At 43.7% G+C, this 20,482-nt stretch overlaps 1 protein-coding gene across 1 annotated transcript in view; it reads right to left on the bottom strand.

Annotated features, from left to right (window-relative positions):
* ANKH (ANKH inorganic pyrophosphate transport regulator) overlaps positions 1-20,482 on the bottom strand; it is a 130,745-nt gene that overhangs the window by 38,920 nt on the left and 71,343 nt on the right. The window contains exons 2-3 of the mRNA XM_010957262.3: positions 9,403-9,619; positions 3,277-3,395 (exon numbers count right to left, since the gene is read on the bottom strand). Coding sequence (XP_010955564.2) covers positions 3,277-3,395; positions 9,403-9,619 — 336 coding nt within the window. The remainder of the gene's footprint in view (positions 1-3,276; positions 3,396-9,402; positions 9,620-20,482) is intronic.

Genomic DNA, 20,482 nt, shown 5'->3' on the forward strand with positions numbered 1-20,482 from the left:
ATTCCCACTAGCTGTGTAGGAGGGTTCAGGATTAGGTTATTTCTGGTTGTTATGAGTTCCTGGACATACCTCATCTCTTCCAGACCTGAGTAGCACAGGTTTGAAAAATCTACAATTGGTAAAATGACTGTAACTTAGCCTGGTGGCCAGGACCACATGAGATTTTTAAGAGGAACCAGTGACTGCACAGTATTTATTTGGTACCAGTTATAAGCAGACATGTGTACTGGTTCGTGTGCCGGGCTGGAGAGCTGGGTGACCCCTCTCTCTGTGGGCAGTGCGAATCACAGCACCTGCATTCTCTATATATGAAGCAATGTTTTTAAAATTTAATTTTAATTTTTTTCGGGGGGGGAGGCAATTAGGTTTGTTTGTTTATTTATTTATTTATTTTAATGGAGGTGCTGGGGATTGAACCCAGGACACGGTGCATGCTAAGCATGTGCTCCACCACTGGGCTATACCTTCTCCCCTGAAGCAATGTTTTAATAAGGGCTCTAAATTGGTTCTGAGTTGTGACAGTCATTACAGGTTCTCGCTGACTGATTGGGGTCCTTCTCTTCAAGTTTGGGCAGGACCCGATCTGAGACTTTGTGCCTTTGGGGGAAATGAAGAGGACGGTCCTATAAGGTTTGCAGACAATGAAAAGCCCAGGGGATGGCAGGTTTGGAGGAGGTTTGAAGTTCAAAGTAGGATGCATTTAAGGATCATCCTTCTAACTTGTACTGGTTAACCTAGACTGACAGAGATATAGCATTTCACGTGAGCTAAACACAATCAGAGAGGCACGATCTACTCCCCAGGTCTGTGTCAAGACTTAACATGGGAGCTGCTACATCTACAAGTCCCAAGGTGTGAATGTGAAAAGAAATGCAAAGCGCAAGTAACGTCTGCAAAGTGCAGCTTGTGGGCTCTCTGCGGACCGAAAGCCATCTGGATGATAAGCTTTGTGCTTTTCAAATATTCTCTCTCCAACTAATACATCAGGGCCATGCTGCAGAGTGTGTGTGTGTTTGGGGAGGTGATGTGTATTACTTTGCTTTTTATTAGCAGTCCCTTCCTGCTGGGCCTTTGCGAGAGCTGACAGATGAAACATGGAAGAAAAGGGAGCGGATCACAAGTGCTCTGCTGTTATTCTGAGTTTTAGAAACTCTCTCGTGGCAAATAAATACAGAATGGAAGTGGAACATGGGGCACTAAAAAGTCTGTGATTCACTTTTTTGTCCCAAGTTCCCTGAATTCACTGTATCACTGTAATTCTATGTGTTTCAAGAGTCCCAGTGCAGCTGGGAGCACAGGCATTAGTGCAACATCGTGGGCTCTGTCTAGGAAGCTGGACTGTCACTCTGGTCGCCTCCTGCAGTTCGCTCACTGCTTTGACAGCACGGTGGTGTCCCCTCCGGCCAGCCAGGGCACCATGGGGAATCTGATTCTACACTCCAACCCATTGGCCTTTTTCTTTTTAGAAGATATATGTCAACTACCACAGCCACTACACCTGGTGGCAAGTAAGAAAAAGGAAATCCAGCTACCAGTGTTTCAGTGGCCAAGTTCTCCACCTAAAGTGATGCTGTGACAATTGACAATCAGAACCTTGGGTCAAAACTAAGGGTTTAATATTTAAGTCTCCCATGCACAGCAGCGCAAGGCTGTCAGAGAGTCAACGAGCCAGTGCCTGTAACCCAACCCAGATTAAGATTTCTGATAACATTTGAGAGGACGGACCACATACGTTTCGACCTTGTCTCATTCCTCCAAGGATCTGGGGCTGCTGCCTTACCTCAATATACATGTCCACTCACCTCGCACGTCTACTGTATATAAAACTTGAGATAGGAGGTGGTAAAAAAAACTTGAACAGATGACCATATTTTAAAGTCTCCTTCCAAGGCTAATTTAAAATAAGCCCAAAGAAAGGGTTTATTTTCCCGCAGCATTAGACATTGTTGGAAAAAAATATATATTTTTGCTAAGTCTCTTTTATATCTATAACAGATGAATAGGAAAAAGCATTCTCTGAGAACTCTTCAGTGTCATGAAAAGAATTTAATCTATGGAAGTGAGCCACCCTTAGCTAATCTAGTAAAGCTGGTTATTAAAGTAATAAAATTCTATCTGTATATTTGAGTGATTCTTATTCTAAAAAGCTCTGGGTGCTTATACCACACAAGTGGTAAGTTTATCACAAAGCTATTCTGATCCCTTGATCCTGAATATATCAGAAAAGAATTTATATTTGAATCAAATTTTCAAATGAGCTCTCTTGCCTTCTGCCAGAACTTGGGGCAAATACAGATAATTCTCATAAAAGAAACTGAAAAGATGGACTGGTTAAAAGTCAATGGTCAGTTGGAACACTTCTGCACTGCTGGTGGGGATGTAAAATGGTGCAGCTGCTATGGAATTCAGTATGATGGGTCCTCAAAAAATTAAAAATAGAATTACTATACTTCTGGGCATATACTCAAAAGAATTAAAGCAAGGACTCAAGAGTTATTTGTACACTCATGTTCATAGCGGCATTATTCATAATAGTCAAAAGGTGGAAGTAACCTAGATGTCCACTGATGGATGAATGATGGGTAAACAAAATGTGGTCTATACATACAATGCATATTATTCAGCCTTAAAAAAGGACATTCTGACTCAAGCTACATACAACACAGATGAACCTTGAAGACATTCTGCGAAGTGAAATAAGCCAGACACAAAACCACAAACACTGTGTGATTCCACAGTGGAGTCAAGTTCACAGAGACAGAGAGGAGAGCGGTGGTTGCAGGGGCTGCAGGTGGGGAGTGAGTGTTCAGTGGGGAAGTGCTTCAGTCGGGAAGATGCAGACAGCCGTGGGTGGACGGAACACAACAGTGTGCACGTACCTGACGCCACTGAAGTGCACAACTCATAGTGGTTAAGATGGTAAATTCTATGTTATGTGCATATGACCACAGTTAGAAAGGAAATGTGCAGGGCAGTGAAGAGAGCCTCAAGCATGTTGATCAATTTTTGGGTGGGGTAAGTGGAGCCATTTCCACATCCGGGTTGCCAGGGGCTGGGCGGGGGAGGGGCGGATGGGGAGTTCGAGTTTCATGGGAATAGGGTCAGTATCACAAGATGCAAAGAATTCTGAAGATTCACAACAATGCGATTCACTACAATGTGATTCACTACAAGCCATAGAACTAAATACAGAAAAATGGTTAAAGTGGTAAATTTTAGGTTACGTGTTTTTTACCATAATTAAAAAAAAAAGTGCCAGCGATCTTCTCCACTCACCATTGCATCCATAAAAGGAAAGGCAGCAAGATACAGGAAAGCCCTTCTCGTTTTGTTCCCCACGGACTCATCCACGTGGTGCAGTTTATTGATGATGTAGTAGCCGAGGTCACTGTACGCTGCAGGAGGTCCAAAAACAGACATGGCGGTGTTCAGAAAAAGTCAGCCTTATAAGCCTTTTATCCCAAAAGACTAAAAACAATTTTAAATATAATATTTGGGCGTTTTTTGGTAGAAAAATTAGAAAATTTAAACGAGAAAAAAGAAGAAAATCATCTACAACCTCATTCATTTCTCTACCCAGAAGGGGTCACAGTTAACACTCCGGGTTCTAGTTGCCCAGCTGTTTTAGGGTGCGTGTGGTGGGGTATCCACGGGTGTTTTAACATAAAAACGGGGTCGGGCTGCATTTGTAGTCTTTTGTAAACCATGAACATCTTTCCAGAATATGCTTCTACATTTGAATGGACGCACTGAGTTCCTCTTTGTAGGTTTACTTAGTAGGGCTTAGTCGCCCCCTATTGTTGTACGTTTAGGTTAACCTCACAAGTCATTTGTTGAGTCCTCACCCCCCTGTACCTCAGAACGTGACCCTCCTCGGCAGCGGGGTCATTGAAGGTACAATTAGTTAAGAAGGGGTCACAATGGGGTAGAGCGGGCTCCCAACTCAACGTGATGTCCTTCTAAAAGGGGAGACTTGGACCCGGAGACAGACGTGCTCACAGGGAAGCCCACAGGCGCATGAAGGCAGGGGTTGCGGAGATGCCTCCCAAGCCAAGGGACCACCAGGAGCTGGAGAGAGGCCTGGGGCAGGTCCCCCCCTCGGCCTCAGAAGGAGCCAAACTGGCCACCCCCTCCATCTTCCGGCCTCCACACTGTGAGACAACACATTTCTGGGATTTGAGCTCCCCTGGTCTCAGTGCTGTGTTAGGACAGCCCCAGCAAACTCCTTCAGGCGGCTTCTGAGAAAAGGAGGTGTGGGGCCGACTGGCGTCCAGCCAAGTCCACAAGCCCCGCTCCTGGGCTCTCAGACGTCTGCCTGCGATCCCTCAACAGATAAAGCACATCCTCTCCTGGGCGTGTGGCCCTAACAAACTACTAGCCCCAGGTAGCGCCTAATCTCATGAAGGTTCAGGCTGGCTTGTCTCAGCCCGCCTTATCAGAGTCGTAAACCCCACCGCCCTTCACGGCCCTAAACCTCTTATCTCACCTACATCCAGTCAGAGACTTGTGCTCAAGCTGATCAGGCATCTTGTGACCCCACCATATAAAGGCCCCCCACAACCGGCCCTTGGCGCTCACACAGGCCGCTCTCCCCCGTGGCCCACTGTGGTCCATGACAGCATGACCTAATAAACTCCTTTTCTATTCTCATCCTTTGCCTTTGGTAAACTCTTTCACTGCTTGCAACGCCGGCCCGCCTTGTCCCCTGACAGGAGAGACTCTGGGGCGGGGCAGGGAAAGAAGGGACACATGAATCTGAGCAGCTGAGAAGGGGCACGTGAATTTGAGCAGGGCGGGCAGTCTGCTTGGGCGGCCTGAGAGTACCGAGATCGCTGTGAGAAAGCGTCTCTGCTTCTGTAAATATACCTCAATATACCAACATCAAAAAGAGCGCTTCTATGCAGAATAACGAAGAGCAACCATCTATAAAGCTTAAAGGGCCTGAAGGACTGACTGCTGGGGGATGAGCTCGGCCAAGCCTCTGACTCCCCCAGGATGTGTCGTCCCCGCCCCCGCCCCTGCTTCGCTCCCGGGTACTTTGGGACCAATGGGCCCAAGGATGCTTTTCTTCTTTTTTACTTCTTGTCCTCTTTTAGTTACTAGAGGAAAACTCTGGAGGCCAAGGAAAGAGGCTTTTTCTTCTTGTTTTTCCCTCCTTCTCTCTAGCCTCCCCTCTGGTAGAAGAGTCTGATTATAACTACGAGGTTGTTTCCACCTGGTTAGCTGGGAGTGTAAAATCCCAGAAGCTGTTTTTCATCCATTTCCCCGACGCCTGCCACCCAGTCCCGTGTCCCTGAGCTGCTTCCAAGTGGAGCTGTTGGCTGGGGGTCATTTGTTAAAAGTGCTTTTGCATAGAGTCCATAGTTCCCAGGCGAGCTGCCGTAATGACATTTAGTAAATTTCAGCTCCTATAAACTGCCTTCCAAGACTGTTCGGAAATAGCTTATATTCCTTATGACAAGTAGAACATTAAAAATAGAAATTAAGCAAGGTTTTTGAACAGTTGTAGACGGATTTCGTGGTGTGGCTGCAGCGGGAGGACACTGACTCGGCCTGTTTACAGGTATGCAGCTCTGAGCCGCCCAAACCAGAAACAGGAAGGGCCATTCACATCTCCAAATTCTTCTGACCCCAGCCCACCAGGGGGACGGGCCCTTTCCAGAATCAGCGGTTCTCAAACTTGTCCATCCCATAGATCTTATACTTGTTGCAAAATGCCACAAAATATTAATATCAATCTAGACAAGTCTCATTACCTATAATTTTCCCCATGAGAATTAAGGAAAAAGCCCTCCTCTCATTTTAGTAACAGGATCATATGTGTATTCTCAAGACGCAAATCTGGCAACTCTTATTCTAATTCAAATTCCTTAATTCCCAGGCTGAAAAACCTCACAAGAACTACTGATTGACCTGCTATGTTCTGTTTACTAGGTTTTTCACAGAGGCAGGTCATCATACCCCTGTGTTTCTAATGTATCCTTTCTAAAATATGTGTGTTTGTATGGCGGACAGGACATATTTAAATCACTCCAACAAATATGGTTGTATCAGGCACTACACCAACTCACCCAGCTGCAAAGAGGCTGGTTACCTGCAAGAGGGCTGGGACACATATGAGACACTCATCATTTTAATCTGCACATGAGCAATATTTACTTGGAAGATTTGGGGATGGGAGGTACAAACATTGCCCAGGCCTTGGAGAGATATTGTAGACCCACGCATAAAGTAAGTAAAGGTGAAGTTTTAACACAAGAACTTAAATTCTATCTCTATTTTTATCAAGACTCGACACCACTCAGAATGGCCATCATTCAAAAGTCCACAAATGACAAATGCCGGAGAGGCTGTGGAGAAAAGAAAACCCTCCTACACTGCTGGTGGGAATGAAGTTTGGTGCAGCCACTGTGGAAAACAGTATGGAGATTCCTCGAAAGACTAGGAATAGACTTACCATATGACCCAGGAATCCCGTTCCTGGGCTTGTATCCAGAAGGAACCCTACTTCAAAATGACACCTGCACCCCAGTGTTCATAGCAGCACTATTTACAATAGCCAAGACATGGAAACAGCCTAAATGTCCATCAACAGATGATTGGATGAAAAAGAAGTGGTATATTTATACAATGGAATACTACTCAGCCATAAGAAACGACAACATAACACCATTTGCAGCAACATGGGTGTCCCTGGAGAATGTCATTCTAAGTGAAGTAAGCCAGAAAGAGAAAGAAAAATACCATATGAGATCGCTCATATGTGGAATCTAAAAGAAAAAAAAAAAGAACATAAATACAAAACAGAAACAGACTCATAGACACAGAATACAAACTTGCGGTTGCCAGGGGGACGGGGGATGGGAAGGGATAGACTGGGATTTCAAAACGTAGAATAGATAAACAAGATTGTACTGTATAGCACAGGGAAATATATACAAGATCTTGTGGTAGCTCACAGTGAAAAAAATGTGACAATGAATATATGTATGTTCATGTATAACTGAAAAATTGTGCTCTACACTGGAATTTGACACAACATTGTAAAATAACTATAACTCAATAAAAAAATGTTAAAAAAAAGAAAGAAATGTAAGTAGCTGTTTTCAGTATGACGAAGACGTGCAAATGGGTTTTAGTGTCTGGCACAGGTGACTTGTAAAGGAGACACTGAACAGGGGAGGGCGTTTACTGGGGCAGGAAAGTGACATAGGAAAGGGTGGGGGGTGATGAGAGAACAGCACCCCATCTTGAGCCTGTGGTCAAGGTTACGGGAAACAAAGAATGGGCAAGGTCTGAGTATAAAAACACTTACAGACTAACACAGCACTGTCAATCAATTATACCTGAATAAAAAAAAAAAGCTAACAGGCTCACTAAGAAAGAAGAAGGAAGGAGAGCAAAGATGCCTGATGCAGCGGACAGCAGAAGGCGAGAGAGGAATTAAAGAGTTAGGCAGAAAATTGGAATGAGGTCAGCAAACTGAAGGAGGAAAAATCATTAGCGTTTAACTTTTAAGTGTTTGAAAAAAATTGACACATGCTTCCTTAGCAATTGCAGAAAGAACCTGTTTGGTGGAAGAAAATCACTATAATTGTAAAAATATCAACAGTGATAAAAGCGATTGTTAGATATATCTGGGATACAGAACAATTTTGGTTCAAATGTAAGATTTTGTGATTCCATTTTAAAATTGAAAATCTTAGATTTAACTTGGAAAATGACATTGATTTTTATTTCAATGACCAAATGTTCTTCCCAACAGTGTCAATTACCCAGTACACTCAATTTTTCCTTAATTACTGGCAGCTAGTAATTAGCCGTTAGTCCCAAAGTCTCATCCAAGCATGACTAAAACAGGGAATGTTAGTTTTATTTAGAAGTTTAAAAAAAAAAAAAAAAACAACCAAAAACCTAGTAACAAAAAGGAACTAACTTATCTTTCTTTTTAGGCAAAAATTTATTTAGACCCATTCATTTCACATATGGAATTTTCTCAAATACATAAAACATCTTTGAAAATGGTCCAGATCAAATCTAGCTGCAGAAGTTTCTTCAAACCTCAGCTGATGAGTTTGCATTCAGGGTGTCAGCTGAGGGAAAGCAAGGTATCTCCTCTCTACCCCATGCCCTGAAGCTCTGAGCCCAATGCGATGATCAATAGTGACCCTTTGGCTGAATATCTGGCCCGCAAGAAGCATCCTCTCTTCCACACGGTCCTCAGCACAAAATTCTATGCTGCATTAAAAAGGAAAACCACCAAGGCCTCACTCCATTTACTTTCAGATTCAGTCATAGGAGTAAACATTAGCAGACACTTGGGTTCACTGGAAATGGCCTGGGTTTATCTCCTGGCTCTTCATTCAACCCTAACATCCATGGTTCTCCTACAGTGGGTTTGTGAAGTGTTCACAGGCTTCATGCAACTGCCTTCAATAGGTGTGCATTCAATTTTTATGCTAGGTAACCTGACCTATTTTAAAGTCAAGAGGTTCTGAAATCATGCCCTTATGGGTTTTATCACTCAATAGAAGGCAGAAGTAGAACTCCAGCTCTAAAGGAAGGTGCTTTCCCAAGTCTTGGTGAACCTGTAGGCCAGTCACTGTGTGTGTGTCATACAATGTTCTCATTGTTTCATGGAAAGAATGTCATGCCAAGAGTATTTAGTCTTGTCTTGGAATAGAAGAATGAAGTCCTGAAATGAGATAATTTTAATACATAAAACAACCTTTGTTTCCACAGCTGATGCACATTAATCCTAACAATCATTCTATTTTTATTCTTAAGATTAAGTGAGTCTGTATAGTAATGTCTGTCTCTAGCAAAAGCATGTGCCGTTTTTTTAGTGGTGATGAGTTTTAATAACACTAATATATAATTTTCTTTCTTTCTTTCTTCTCTTTCTTTCTCCCCACCCCTCCTTTCTCTAATCTTATGTAGCTTTATTTGTAGCTTAAAAAAAAATCTGCTTCTACCCAATAGACCAAAAGTGCCTTGAGGTTGGATCCATGTTTTTCTTTGATTTGTTTCTTTTTTTCAATTGAAGTATAGTCAGATACAATGTGTCAATTTCTGGTATACAGCATAATGTCCCAGTCATGCATACACTAATACATAATATTACATATTATTTTTTATATATATATACACACATATATGTATATATCGTCATCTGACACAGGATTTGGGAACCAAAGACACAAAACTACAGCTTCCCAGAGAAAACACATTTTCTTTTCTTGCCCTAGAAGCCAAATTCCATTCCTTCCATCCCTTGAAATTTTTGGGAGAAATATTTAATGATTACGGAAGAGATCACATTGCAATAAATACATGTAAAGAAATTAAGAGGAATAAGGAATTACCAAAGCTAGATTCCTAGTGGATGGCCAACAGCCTTACCTATCAGGGTGTGGAAGACGGCGGCGATCGCACCGGCCACCACCATGCACAGGACAGCTTTGGTCCTGTCCCGCTTGCTGTTCACAAACACCAGGCCCACATTTTTGAAGTCACTCATGGGGCCCGTGAAGAACTTCATTAAGGAGTACGCCAGCCCGTAGCTGGCCAGCATCTCCACTGCATCTTCCTTGACAGCAGCGATGCCCCGGTTCAAAGCCTACGGAGGGAAGAAACACACACACAGCATTAGAAATGTTGTCTTGTCTCCAGGGAGTCCCACTTCAACAGTAAAACTCAGCAGATCATGTTTCTATAGAAACGCTAAGCAGTTTACAGTGTAAATCTCACTGTAATTTGATAAAAGTTATTATTTTTCATTTTCATCCATATTAGCTTCAGTTTGAAATATCTTCTTGTAGGGGAGATACCTGTCCATTGGGGTTAAAGTAATAGCAAAAACTCAATAAGCACTTTATGTTAATATCAGAAAACATTTCTAAGAAGTTCTGGGTTAAGAGCTTAACATGTTAAATTTTACTTGCAGGCTACATTTACACAACAGCAACAGGCATCCTGGAGATGAGTCAACCACTTTATACGGAGTGGGTGATGGCTTCTTTTCTTCCTTTAAGGAAGGGGTGTGTGTTTGTGTGAGAGAGGGAGAGAGAGAGAGAAATATTGTGTGTGTATTATATATGTATCCCTCATAGCACAGAGTAAGTTCTACACTATGAAAATAGGTATTGAAGGAATTTGCTACACCATCAAATGATGCTATTCACCTGATTCTACTGTGTTTTAATTTGATCTATATTCCTGATCTCTGTGCAGACAAATAGGAAAACTTTGAAACCAAACACACTGTTTTGGGATAATTCTTGCTGGAGAAGATGCAGTTGTAGAACATTCTATTTTAACCACCCTCCATGAGGGGCCGGCCCTCTGAGGTCCTGGCAGCTTGTCAGGATGGCATTTCCAAGTGAACTTGCCCACCTACTGGATGTATAAATTAGACTGGAGATGGTGAGAATGGATGTCCAGGTGGAAAGAACTTTATTTTTAAAATGTCGCCAGAACATGGACTCTGTCTTTGGGAACAGGCCACTGACTGAGAAGGAGAGTCAGCTTTCTGTACAGTCCTACACTTTTCAACATAGACTTAATTTTTTAGATTAGTTTTAGGTTCACAGCAAAATGGAGCAGAAAGTACAGAGTCGCCATAGTCCCTCTCCCCCAAAGCCCACACCACATCCCCACCATCAACATCCCATCCCATACATCTATCACAACTGATGAACCTACACTGACACGTCATTATCACTCAGAGTCCATGGTTTATATTAGGGTTCACTCTAGGTGTTGTACATTCTGGGGGTTTTGACAAATGTTCTATAATGATGCTTATCCACCACTCTATAGTTGAACATTCTATGCAAAACACTGTTAGCAAAAAGAATGTATTTATAGGAAGATACCAACGTGTAAAATCACTTTAGAAAAATCTAGGATAAAAATAAATGATAGCTGTAGGAATTCAGTATCATTCCTCTGCTAAAGTGGTATCACACAAAGTAGTTTTTGCTAATTGTTTCCAATTATATCTCTTATTCTCTTTTCCTTTTTCCAATCATAACTGTAAAAATTTCCATAAGAAACTTCTTAGCCTTTGTAGAGCATTCCTGCCATGACGCCTTCCGGAAGAACAAATTTTCCTTCTACCAAAGCTGATCTAATGCTTTAACACCCTAAAGCAAAATAACAACCACCAAGCTCTTTGATAGTAAATCTCGTGTTCAAAAGGTGTATCAAGTCAGAGGACTCCTGCTATGTGTCAAAACCTATCACTTGATAATCTTCCAGATTAATTTCCTTCTGGACTTCTATAGTGGATGTTGTCGGCGATCCACCCAGATCCCTTTTACTGGTCAGCGCATCCATCCCCAGGTGCTAGGAGTTGGCCATTAATGCCCCACAGCTGCTTCCTTCTCAGGGAAAATTGCCCCCAGCCACTTTGGATTGGTTAAGCCACACCTGACCCCCAGGCAGCACCCAGCCAATGGCTGGCTGACTTCAGAGTATACAAAATCACCTCCCAGCCTCTCTGTGGGATCACCCTGGTACAATTCATACTCCAGAGCTCCTGTAGGATCAAGTGGAAGTTGGTCTTCAGTGGGGACAACATCCTTGCATAACCTTTTCCCACCACTCACTGCTTCCCTCTCCTCTCCTCCTTAGAGCTCACACTCAATAAATCACTCACACAAGAATTCCCCAAGGCGGGTTCTGCTTCCAGAGAATCTAACTGAAGGCAACTTCTAATTTCCTTTCTCTCAGACAGAGAAGAGTCTATGGTTTGTTCTTCTCCTTCTCATCCTCCCCGAGTCCATGACTGTAAATTGTTTATTTTCATTGCTAAAATGTGTGTTCAAATTTAAATGATATCATTATATATTAGTGTTATCAAAACTCAGGCTCAGCTGCTCACCACGTGAAAAGCAAGTGTTGGTAGAAAGGAAAGTTTGCTCTTTTCTGGAGGCCAGCACCTGGGGGAAGGGTGGACTCATGTCCAAAGGCCAACTGCCCCACCATCTCCCTGCCTGCCCCAGTTTGCCGGACCTGAGTTTCAATAACATCAGTACAAGTTTTAAAAGCATATAGGAAGGCACCTAAATAAAGTAGGATTAATCTTTTTATGTGTCTTATTGGTAAAACTTTATTCTTTGCTAAAAACATATCAGCCCTGACTGGGGCATCCACTGCAATGTTTCTATTTCCACCAGCTGTTCCTTGAGGGAGTCCTAAATCCAGTGCGGAGGCAGAAGCGAAGAAAGAAGGGCACTGGGAATGATGGCTCTGTCAGCAAGACTGAGCATGGAAACTCCACTCAGCTCAACAATTATGGTAATTTGAGGAAAGAGCTCAGGGTTTAGAGCCACGCAGACTTGACTGGATCTGCTTCTTCTTAACAACAGAGAGGCCTTGGCCAAAGTACTTATTCTCGCTGAAATAATGGCTCTTAGATTGTATGTAAGTAGTGTACAGGGCCCCAAGCACCATCGGCCCAGAGAAGGCACTTGAAGGCAAGGATTTTTGTCTACATGGTTTACTACTTTACACCTACCACCTTGCTACATCATAAACACTCAAACGTTTTTGGCTGAATGACTGAATTAGGTATTTTTCTACCAGGAATTTCGATGTTGGTACTGATTAGTATGCACTTGGAAAAAAAAAATCACATTTTGATTGTAAGATGAAGATATTATTACTTGTAAGATATACCATTGATTTAACTTTTTTTTTGACTACATTAAATGTATGCAGTGATGGGGAAACATCCTGATTTCAAGAAACATTAAAGTACAAGGGAAAAAGAGCTTTAGAATTGAAGACATATATTATATTAATATTATTTAGCCTTTTTATTATTCCCTTTTATAGTATTTCCCCCAATTTGTTCATATCCTAATTTTATAATTTTCTTTTGATACCAGAAATACTAAATTATTATGTAGTCGATCAATCATTTCATGGAGTTTCCTTCCATAATTTTGGACTTCATCATTCTTACCCATCTTTAGATAAAGTAATTTTGTCCAGTTTGTAGTTCCATTTGCACCTTTAGCTTTTTAATCCTCCTGCAACTTATGCTGTGAAGTATGGCCTAAAATTAATTTTCTCAAAATAGCGTATTTCTTCAACACCAAATGGAATAAAATACCCATTACCCATTTATTTGTGACGTTTTCTTATCAGTCATTAATTCTCCCGTGCCCTTCACGCACCTACTGTTTGCTTTATCTGGCTGTCTCAGTTGGCTTACCCTGTTTTTCTTCATAGCACGTTCATTACTAGACATTATATTGCTGCTTACTTGCTATTTGTCTTCCTGTCTATCTTCTCCACTTGAATGTAAGCTCCAGGGCACAGAGAACTGTGTCTGGCTCAGGCCACATCCCCAGACCTACAACATGGTAAGGGGTCATGTGAAAGGAGAATGATGACTACTTGAAAGGATGAAGTGAGAGGTACACAAACAACATAAACCCTTCCTGTGATGGGTGCTGAAGAGATGAAATTAATGAGCTGGGGACTCCTTGGAGGAGCTTATTCAGATGACCCAGACAAGGAAACCCCTTCAAAGAGATGACATTTGAGCCGAGGGTCGAAGAACAAGAAGGAACCAGCTGTATTAGAGCTGGAGGAAGGCTTGGTGTTTCTAAGGATCAGAAGAGCAGCCAGTGAGAGGAGAGAGGGGTGTAAGGTGAATTTGGAAGGGTAGGCAATGCTGAGGTCATTCCTGGTCACGGTGGAGAACACGAACACGGTCTTTGTTCTACGAGCAGTGGGAAGCCGTCAAAGGGTCCAAGCAGAGGTGGGACAGAGGCTCCTGCTGTCTGCAAGGTTGGACGTGGTCTGAAGAGGGACCGGCAGAGCAGGAAGTCAGGAGATCTGTGGTAATCCAGGTAAGAGAAGGCAATGGCTTGGACTTGGGTGGGGGCCGGGGAGTGGAGATGGAGAGAAGTGATTGACTTGAGAGCTTTTTGGTGGTAAAATAAATGGCTCTGGTGATGGACTACATGGTGGGCGTGTAGAAAAGGGAGAAATCAAAGCCAACGGTTGAGTGTTTTGGTAAGTCGCTAATTAAATGGTACAGTTACTTACTGAGCTGAGGAGACTGGGGTAGGTAAGGGTTGGGAGGAAAAAGCAAGACCTCCATTGGGAAGTCCCCTGTTGGGTGTGAGATGCCCGTTAGGATTCCAAGCACAGAAGTCATCAGGTAAGATAGTTGGCTGTATGAACCTGGAGTCCACAGGGGATGTCCGGGCTGCAGATACCTGGACGTCATCAGCGTATAGGTAGTATCTAAAGGCAGGAGACTAAATGAGACCATCTAGACAGGACAGAGACAGAAAGGAGTCTGAGATTCAGCCCTGCAGCACTCCAGAGATAAATTTAAACATATTAAGGATGTAGCAAGCCTTCCATGTCATACTGGGGAGGTCACAATGCTATAGGTCAGCGTCAATCAGTCAGCTAGTTCTGTCCTGGCCACGTCACTCGCAAACACTGCTGCATCTCTAGCCAAGACCAGGAAGAACAGCTGCTGAAAGATGAAAAGCTATGGCTTTGAAATTCAGTTGCAGACGTGTTTAAGGTGTCTTCGAAGTGCCTTAGGCCTGGAGTCACAATTCTGTCCCAAGACAGTCCTAAGTACAGAGGCTCATTGGCTGTTTAGAGGCAGGTTTCTAAATGTTCATGGGCTTCCCAAAGTAAAGACACGTTAGATCAGGGCCACAGCTAACAGGACTCCAACCACTGTAAATAGGAAGCTGCCGTTCGACCACAGCCTGGTTCTGATCCCAGATGGCCTGGCCCCCACGCCTCCTCACCCTTCAATCAGGGTTCTCCATGCTGCGGGCACTCGGCAATGCAGAATGTCTGACTTAAAAACTTATCTGGCTCCAGAAGGCTTTTCTTGGGTCTTACCTGCCTTAGGATCTCCCAGCGTCTGCCAGGTTCATGGTGTTCTATTGCCTAACTTTTTCCTCCAGAAAGTCAGCAGAACGACAGGGTATTAAAAAGTAAAAAAAAACAAAGCAAAACAAAAAACTCAAAACAGACCAAAAAAACCCCCAAAAACAAAAACCACACACAACCTCCAGGGAAATGGCTAACAAATCCCACATGTGATCTCCCAGGATGAACTGTCTTAGATCATTAAACCCTAGAAGACACGCTGACATTTTAAAGGTGGGCTCGGGAGGCCAGAAACATTTCTATACTGCAGACTGAGAGTCTCCACACCAAGAGTCACCGCCTCACCCCAGTCCTGCCCATCATTTCGTGCCAATGTTAACAGCAAGCGTTCCTCACTAGCTGGGCAGAATGTCGCACCCCCGGGAAAGGGTCCAGGAGGTGACGCCTTGTCCCTGAGAGCAGCCCTGGCTCACCGGCAGTACAGCTGATCTCCGGGCTGGGAGCTCTGTGAGTTTTTCTCCCTGCACCCCCCCAACTCTAAACTTCATTAAACTTCTCACTCTCTCGGTTCCCCCCCACCCCCACCATTTTTCTCTCTTGGTCCTGCAGTCTGTCCTCCTTAAAGCGATGCTCATCACTTTAACCACAATCTTGTCAATGCCCACAGCTCACCAAATCTTTGGTCCCGGATTCATCTAATTATTTACCTGTTCCACTCTTATCGATATTTACAGGCTTCTACTTGGGCTTCGAGAACGGCTGGAATCAAGTATCCAACAACACAGGCTGCTGCCACTATCCACTCATCATCTCCTTCCTCGACCAGGCTGTTCGCTGCTCAGTTTTCCTTCCGTCTTTCCCATTCCCTCCTCTCTGTATTCCTGGGCTGCCTCATTGCCTCCTACTCAGCAGATAACCTCACCCCTTACTTCATCTGGAATACAGAATCCATCAGGTAGAAACTAAACTCCTTGTTGCTTCTCACCCTAAAACAATCCTCAACAAAACACATCTGCCCCAAACCCTTCTTCACCTGCTCTCACCTATTACAATGGAAAGGCCAGTCTGACCTGGGCCGGTGTGGGGCCATCCACCTGGGTCTCTGCATTTGTGCCTCTCTGAACTCGTCAGGAGCAGCCATCTGCCTCTCCTGCTGGTCTGATCCTGGCTGCTTGACTGGCCCTTCCCCATTAAGCATGTAAATACACCTGCTTAAGCCTCTTCCATCTGAAATATCACCCTTCTCTTGACTTCTCTAGTTACCGCCCTCTTTCCCACCTTCTTTCCATAGACATCTATCAAACGTTACGTGTGCTCCTTATTTCCATTTTTGTTTTTCGCATTTACTCCTCAGTCTGTTAGAACAGCAGCTCCAAAAATGCAGGCACCCTGTCTGTATCCCCAGAACCACATCTGACATGGTCTGGTCACATAACAGGTAGTCAACACGTAATGCTTTGTTAAAACCTCCCGCTGGGTTCTGGCTTCTGACTCCCCGCCCGCGATACGTGCTCTTCCTGCTAAACCAGACTGACACTTTCTGTCTTCATCCTTCTGACCCCTCAGCAGATCTGACCCTGTTGGCCACTCCTTCTCTGAAGCACTTTTTCCTCCTTGGCTTCAAGGACACTAAAGTTTCTAGGGTTTCCTCCTATTCCTTCTGCTCCAGCTCTTTCTCCTTGGTGCTCTCTCTCTCTCTCTGTCTCTTAAATGTTGGTGCTCCCAGGGTTCTCCCGGGGGCCCGCACCTCTTCTCAGTCTTCACTCCAACTCAGAAGTCCCGCCCCCACCCACAACTTCCATTACTCTGCCGGGGTGGGGGGTGGGGTCTCAGGTCCATCTCTCCAGATTTCTCAGGCTTCTCAAGCAACAGACCCACACATCTCCATCCGAGCACCTCCCCGTTTCCAAAACTGAGCTCACCACCTACTAGGCTACTTGGGTTCCTACAGAGCTGGCCCTCCCCTTGGGTTCCCTTCAAATGAATGCATCCAGGGTCCCCACCCAAAAGCCTGAAGACCTCCCTGGATGCCTTTTCACCATCACACCCACAGGATTTCTTGGTCCTATCCATATGCCTTCCTTAGTTTCTCTTGAATCTGACCAGGTTTCACCAGCCCTGTTGCCATGCTGTGGGTCAGGTCCCTAGCGGGTTTCTTATCCCCAAGCCCTCCTTGCCTCCATGCTCGAGTCAGATCACAAAAATCTTCAGTTCCTATAAGAGCATCCAAGGGTATTATGCTAAGTGAAATAAGTCAGAGAAAGACAAATACTGTATGTTATCGCTTACATATGGAGCCTAAAAAATAAAACAGACTGGTGAATATAACAAAAAAGAAACAGACTCACAGATATAGAGAACAAACTAGTGGTGACCAGTGGGGAGAGGGAAAGGGGAGGGGGCAAGACGGGGGAGGGGATTAAGAGGTACAAGCGATCATGTATAAAATAAGCTACAAGGATGTATTGTGCAACACAGGGAACATAGCCAATGTTTTATAAGAATTATAAATGGAGTATAACCTTTAAAAATTGTGAATCGATATACTGGACACCTATAACTTACATAATATTGTACATCAACTATACTACAATAAAAAAATAAAGTTTTTAAAAAAAAGGGTCTCCAAGCTGCTTCAGGGCTGCACCCTGCTTGTAGACCGCGGCTCCAGAAACCTGGCGCTGCGGGCCTGTAACGGTGTCTGGCACGTGGGTAGACAGCATCCGATAACTACTCGTGCAACCAGTGAACAAACACAAAGGCCACTCGCGATCTGACCTTGCTCATCCGTCCGCTCTCAGATCTCTACACTTCCCCTTGCACGGTGTTTCATGAGGCATCAACTATTTGCAGTTTTCTGGATATGCCGTGCTCTCTTTCAGCTAAAGGCCTTGGCCCAAGCTCCTCCCTCTGCACAGAATCACCTTCACCCCTGTCCCCAACCCACTCACCGGTGAACTCACAGTCAGCTCGGGAATCACATTTCTGGGACGCGTCCCTTAAGCCTGGGTCTCCCCTGTGCCCTGCAGCGCCCCCCACCCCGGCCCCATGACGCACTCACCAGGCGGGGCTGGGGCTGCCCGGGTACCTGAGTGCCCATCTCTCCAGGCTGCCTGGGGCAGGGACGGGGCTGGTTTGTCACCAGCTTTCCTACCTCTACTCAGCACAATGCCTGACACACAGTTGAAACTCAAATATGTGAACAAACGAATGTGTTAACTACAATATCCAGCTATGTATCTGTTCGTTCATAAAATCCTCCAACTGCACGTTTAGTTTTCTGATAAAGAAACCTATTTTTTGGTAGAATCTATGTATTTAATATACGCAAAGAGGTGGCAGTAGCTCATACACGTTCATGTAATTGTGGTATTTTCTCATGAGATAGGCAAGGACTTCCACTGCTGTTTCTACTGTGTCACATGGGGCTGCCAGTAGGTACTAGATAAAGGTGACTGCTTAACTGTAGACACACGGACATAAATAGGATGCAACATGGGGCCACAGGATTAGCCTCTTAAGTGTAAAGCTGAAGCAAAGATTTTTTCCGACTCCTTTTCTCCCGTGTCCTTCAAATGTCAACTGGGATACAGAACAAGCTGTTCCCCTATGAAGTCAAATTCTGTAACAGAGGTCACCTGCTGTGAGAAGAAAATCAGAAGTTTAGAGTTAAACAATAAGAGAACCTTCTTGGAGAAGCTAAGAGAATCTTGCTAAGTGCTAAGTGACAGGTAACCAGGGAGGTAATCTCCAAATTCAGAAAGATGGGTTCTTGTAAGGCAACAAGGCTTCAAAAGAGGTGGCCATGCAGCTCAGGAAGTGCCAAGAGCACCTGGACCCTGAGCTTGTAACTGACATTCATGGCCACATGGTAAAAAAATAATCATGTTGCTCATCTAGAAATGGCTTTTCAAATTCTTCCACAAAAAAGGTGTTGAGTTCGAAACTGGTTCCCTAAAATAGCAGATTATTACATGAAATGCTGAAGGTCCCATTATTTTACCTTCAGTAAGAGGAATAGTTTCTTTACTTGCTTCATCCTGGATTAGAATAACCAATGGGACACAGGGCTGGGTAATAACTCTGTCTTGCTAGATTGTCATTTAATCTCTTTGACAACAGACTATTCTGTCTACAGCTTCAGTGATCCCTTGACACCTTTTATGATATGAAGCAAACTCACTATATTATTGCTGCAAAAGAAATACAGCTTAAAACTCTTTCCCAAACCCCAGGTCTTCAAAAATTTGTGTTTTGGGACACGCGGAAGATTCAGAAGTCCACGCGTAGGCAAAGCTACCTGTGGGAACAGCTTCTAATGACCTGGATAATCAGCATCTTTGGATTTCCATCCTCTAAGTCTGGGTTCCTGTAATTTTCCACTCTGATTGTTCTGTTCGTCTGTATTTTAAAAAGTGGTTTGGGTTAAATTAGATTGTTGGTCTTCCCGGTAGTTTTCCAGCCATGTTTTATTTTCTCAAGGATCTATATCCCTCTAAAGGAGACACCCTCACTCTGTCTAGCTGGAGCTCTGGCCAAGAACTTGACACCCACACATGAGGCTGTGGTTTAAAGGGAGTGGCAGTAAAATGAACCCTGGGCTCTCTGGTCCAGAGTCATTGCTCTGTTCAGTACTGTCCATATTTAGTGCTTCCTGAAAGCTTGGAGCCAACACAGGGCAAGTCTTAAATATAACACTGGTTTTCTCCATCACTTCTCACACCTGGAGAGGAGTTTCTATAAAGAACAGAGACAAACTACTAAACAGATACAAAGTCTGGCTAACTCAGTTTTCCCCTGCTGGTTTCTTCAATACTTCAGGGGAAACACAAATCATTTTACTTTTGAGCTCTTCAATCTAGAAATATGTTAGTTCATTCAAGGGTATATTTTACTGTCATAGGGCCCTCCTCATATCCTCTTGATCTTTTATTCAAACACAAAGCTTATTTGCCTAAATTTAACTTTCATTCAAGATGGTGGGAGGCTTGACAAGGAAGAAATAGTACTATGAAAATTCTAGCATACTTTAAAAAAACCAAAGTTTCCCATAAATTAAAGAATCCTTACTTATTCCTCACCTTGATCTCACATCTTTACTATTACGAACATTTCTGCATTTCCTACTCATTTTTAAAATACTTATAAAGTTATATGGTCCCCAAATGACGATATTTCTTAGTATCTCAAGATTACATCCATTCCACTTCAGAACCGAGTTTAAAATGCTTTTATGTTAAAAAAAGAACAAAACAAAAAAACAACCAGCACAACAACTCCATAAACAACAGTCTGGAATAGATTAACTCTGGGATCTGGGGAGTCTAACTTTTTATGCTTTCTCTCTGCCCACACACTTACATACCCTACATACTCTCTCTGTAATTAGTAATAGATTTTTTTCCTGATTAGCACCTATAATTCGGCTGTAGATCTCCAAGCAAGCAGCTCAGAAGCTCCATTCCTTTTCTGACTCAGACTTGTATTGAGCCAGATTGGCCCTGTCTGGGGCGGAGCAGAAGGACAGCCAGACTCAGGAGGGAGGGCGGCTGAGTAACTGGGTAACTTGCTGGGGCTGGGCATGCACTGGGGGGCTGGA

The sequence above is a fragment of the Camelus bactrianus genome, chromosome 3, assembly GCF_048773025.1.
Source record: "Camelus bactrianus isolate YW-2024 breed Bactrian camel chromosome 3, ASM4877302v1, whole genome shotgun sequence".
In the NCBI taxonomy this organism is placed as follows: Eukaryota; Metazoa; Chordata; class Mammalia; order Artiodactyla; family Camelidae; genus Camelus; species Camelus bactrianus.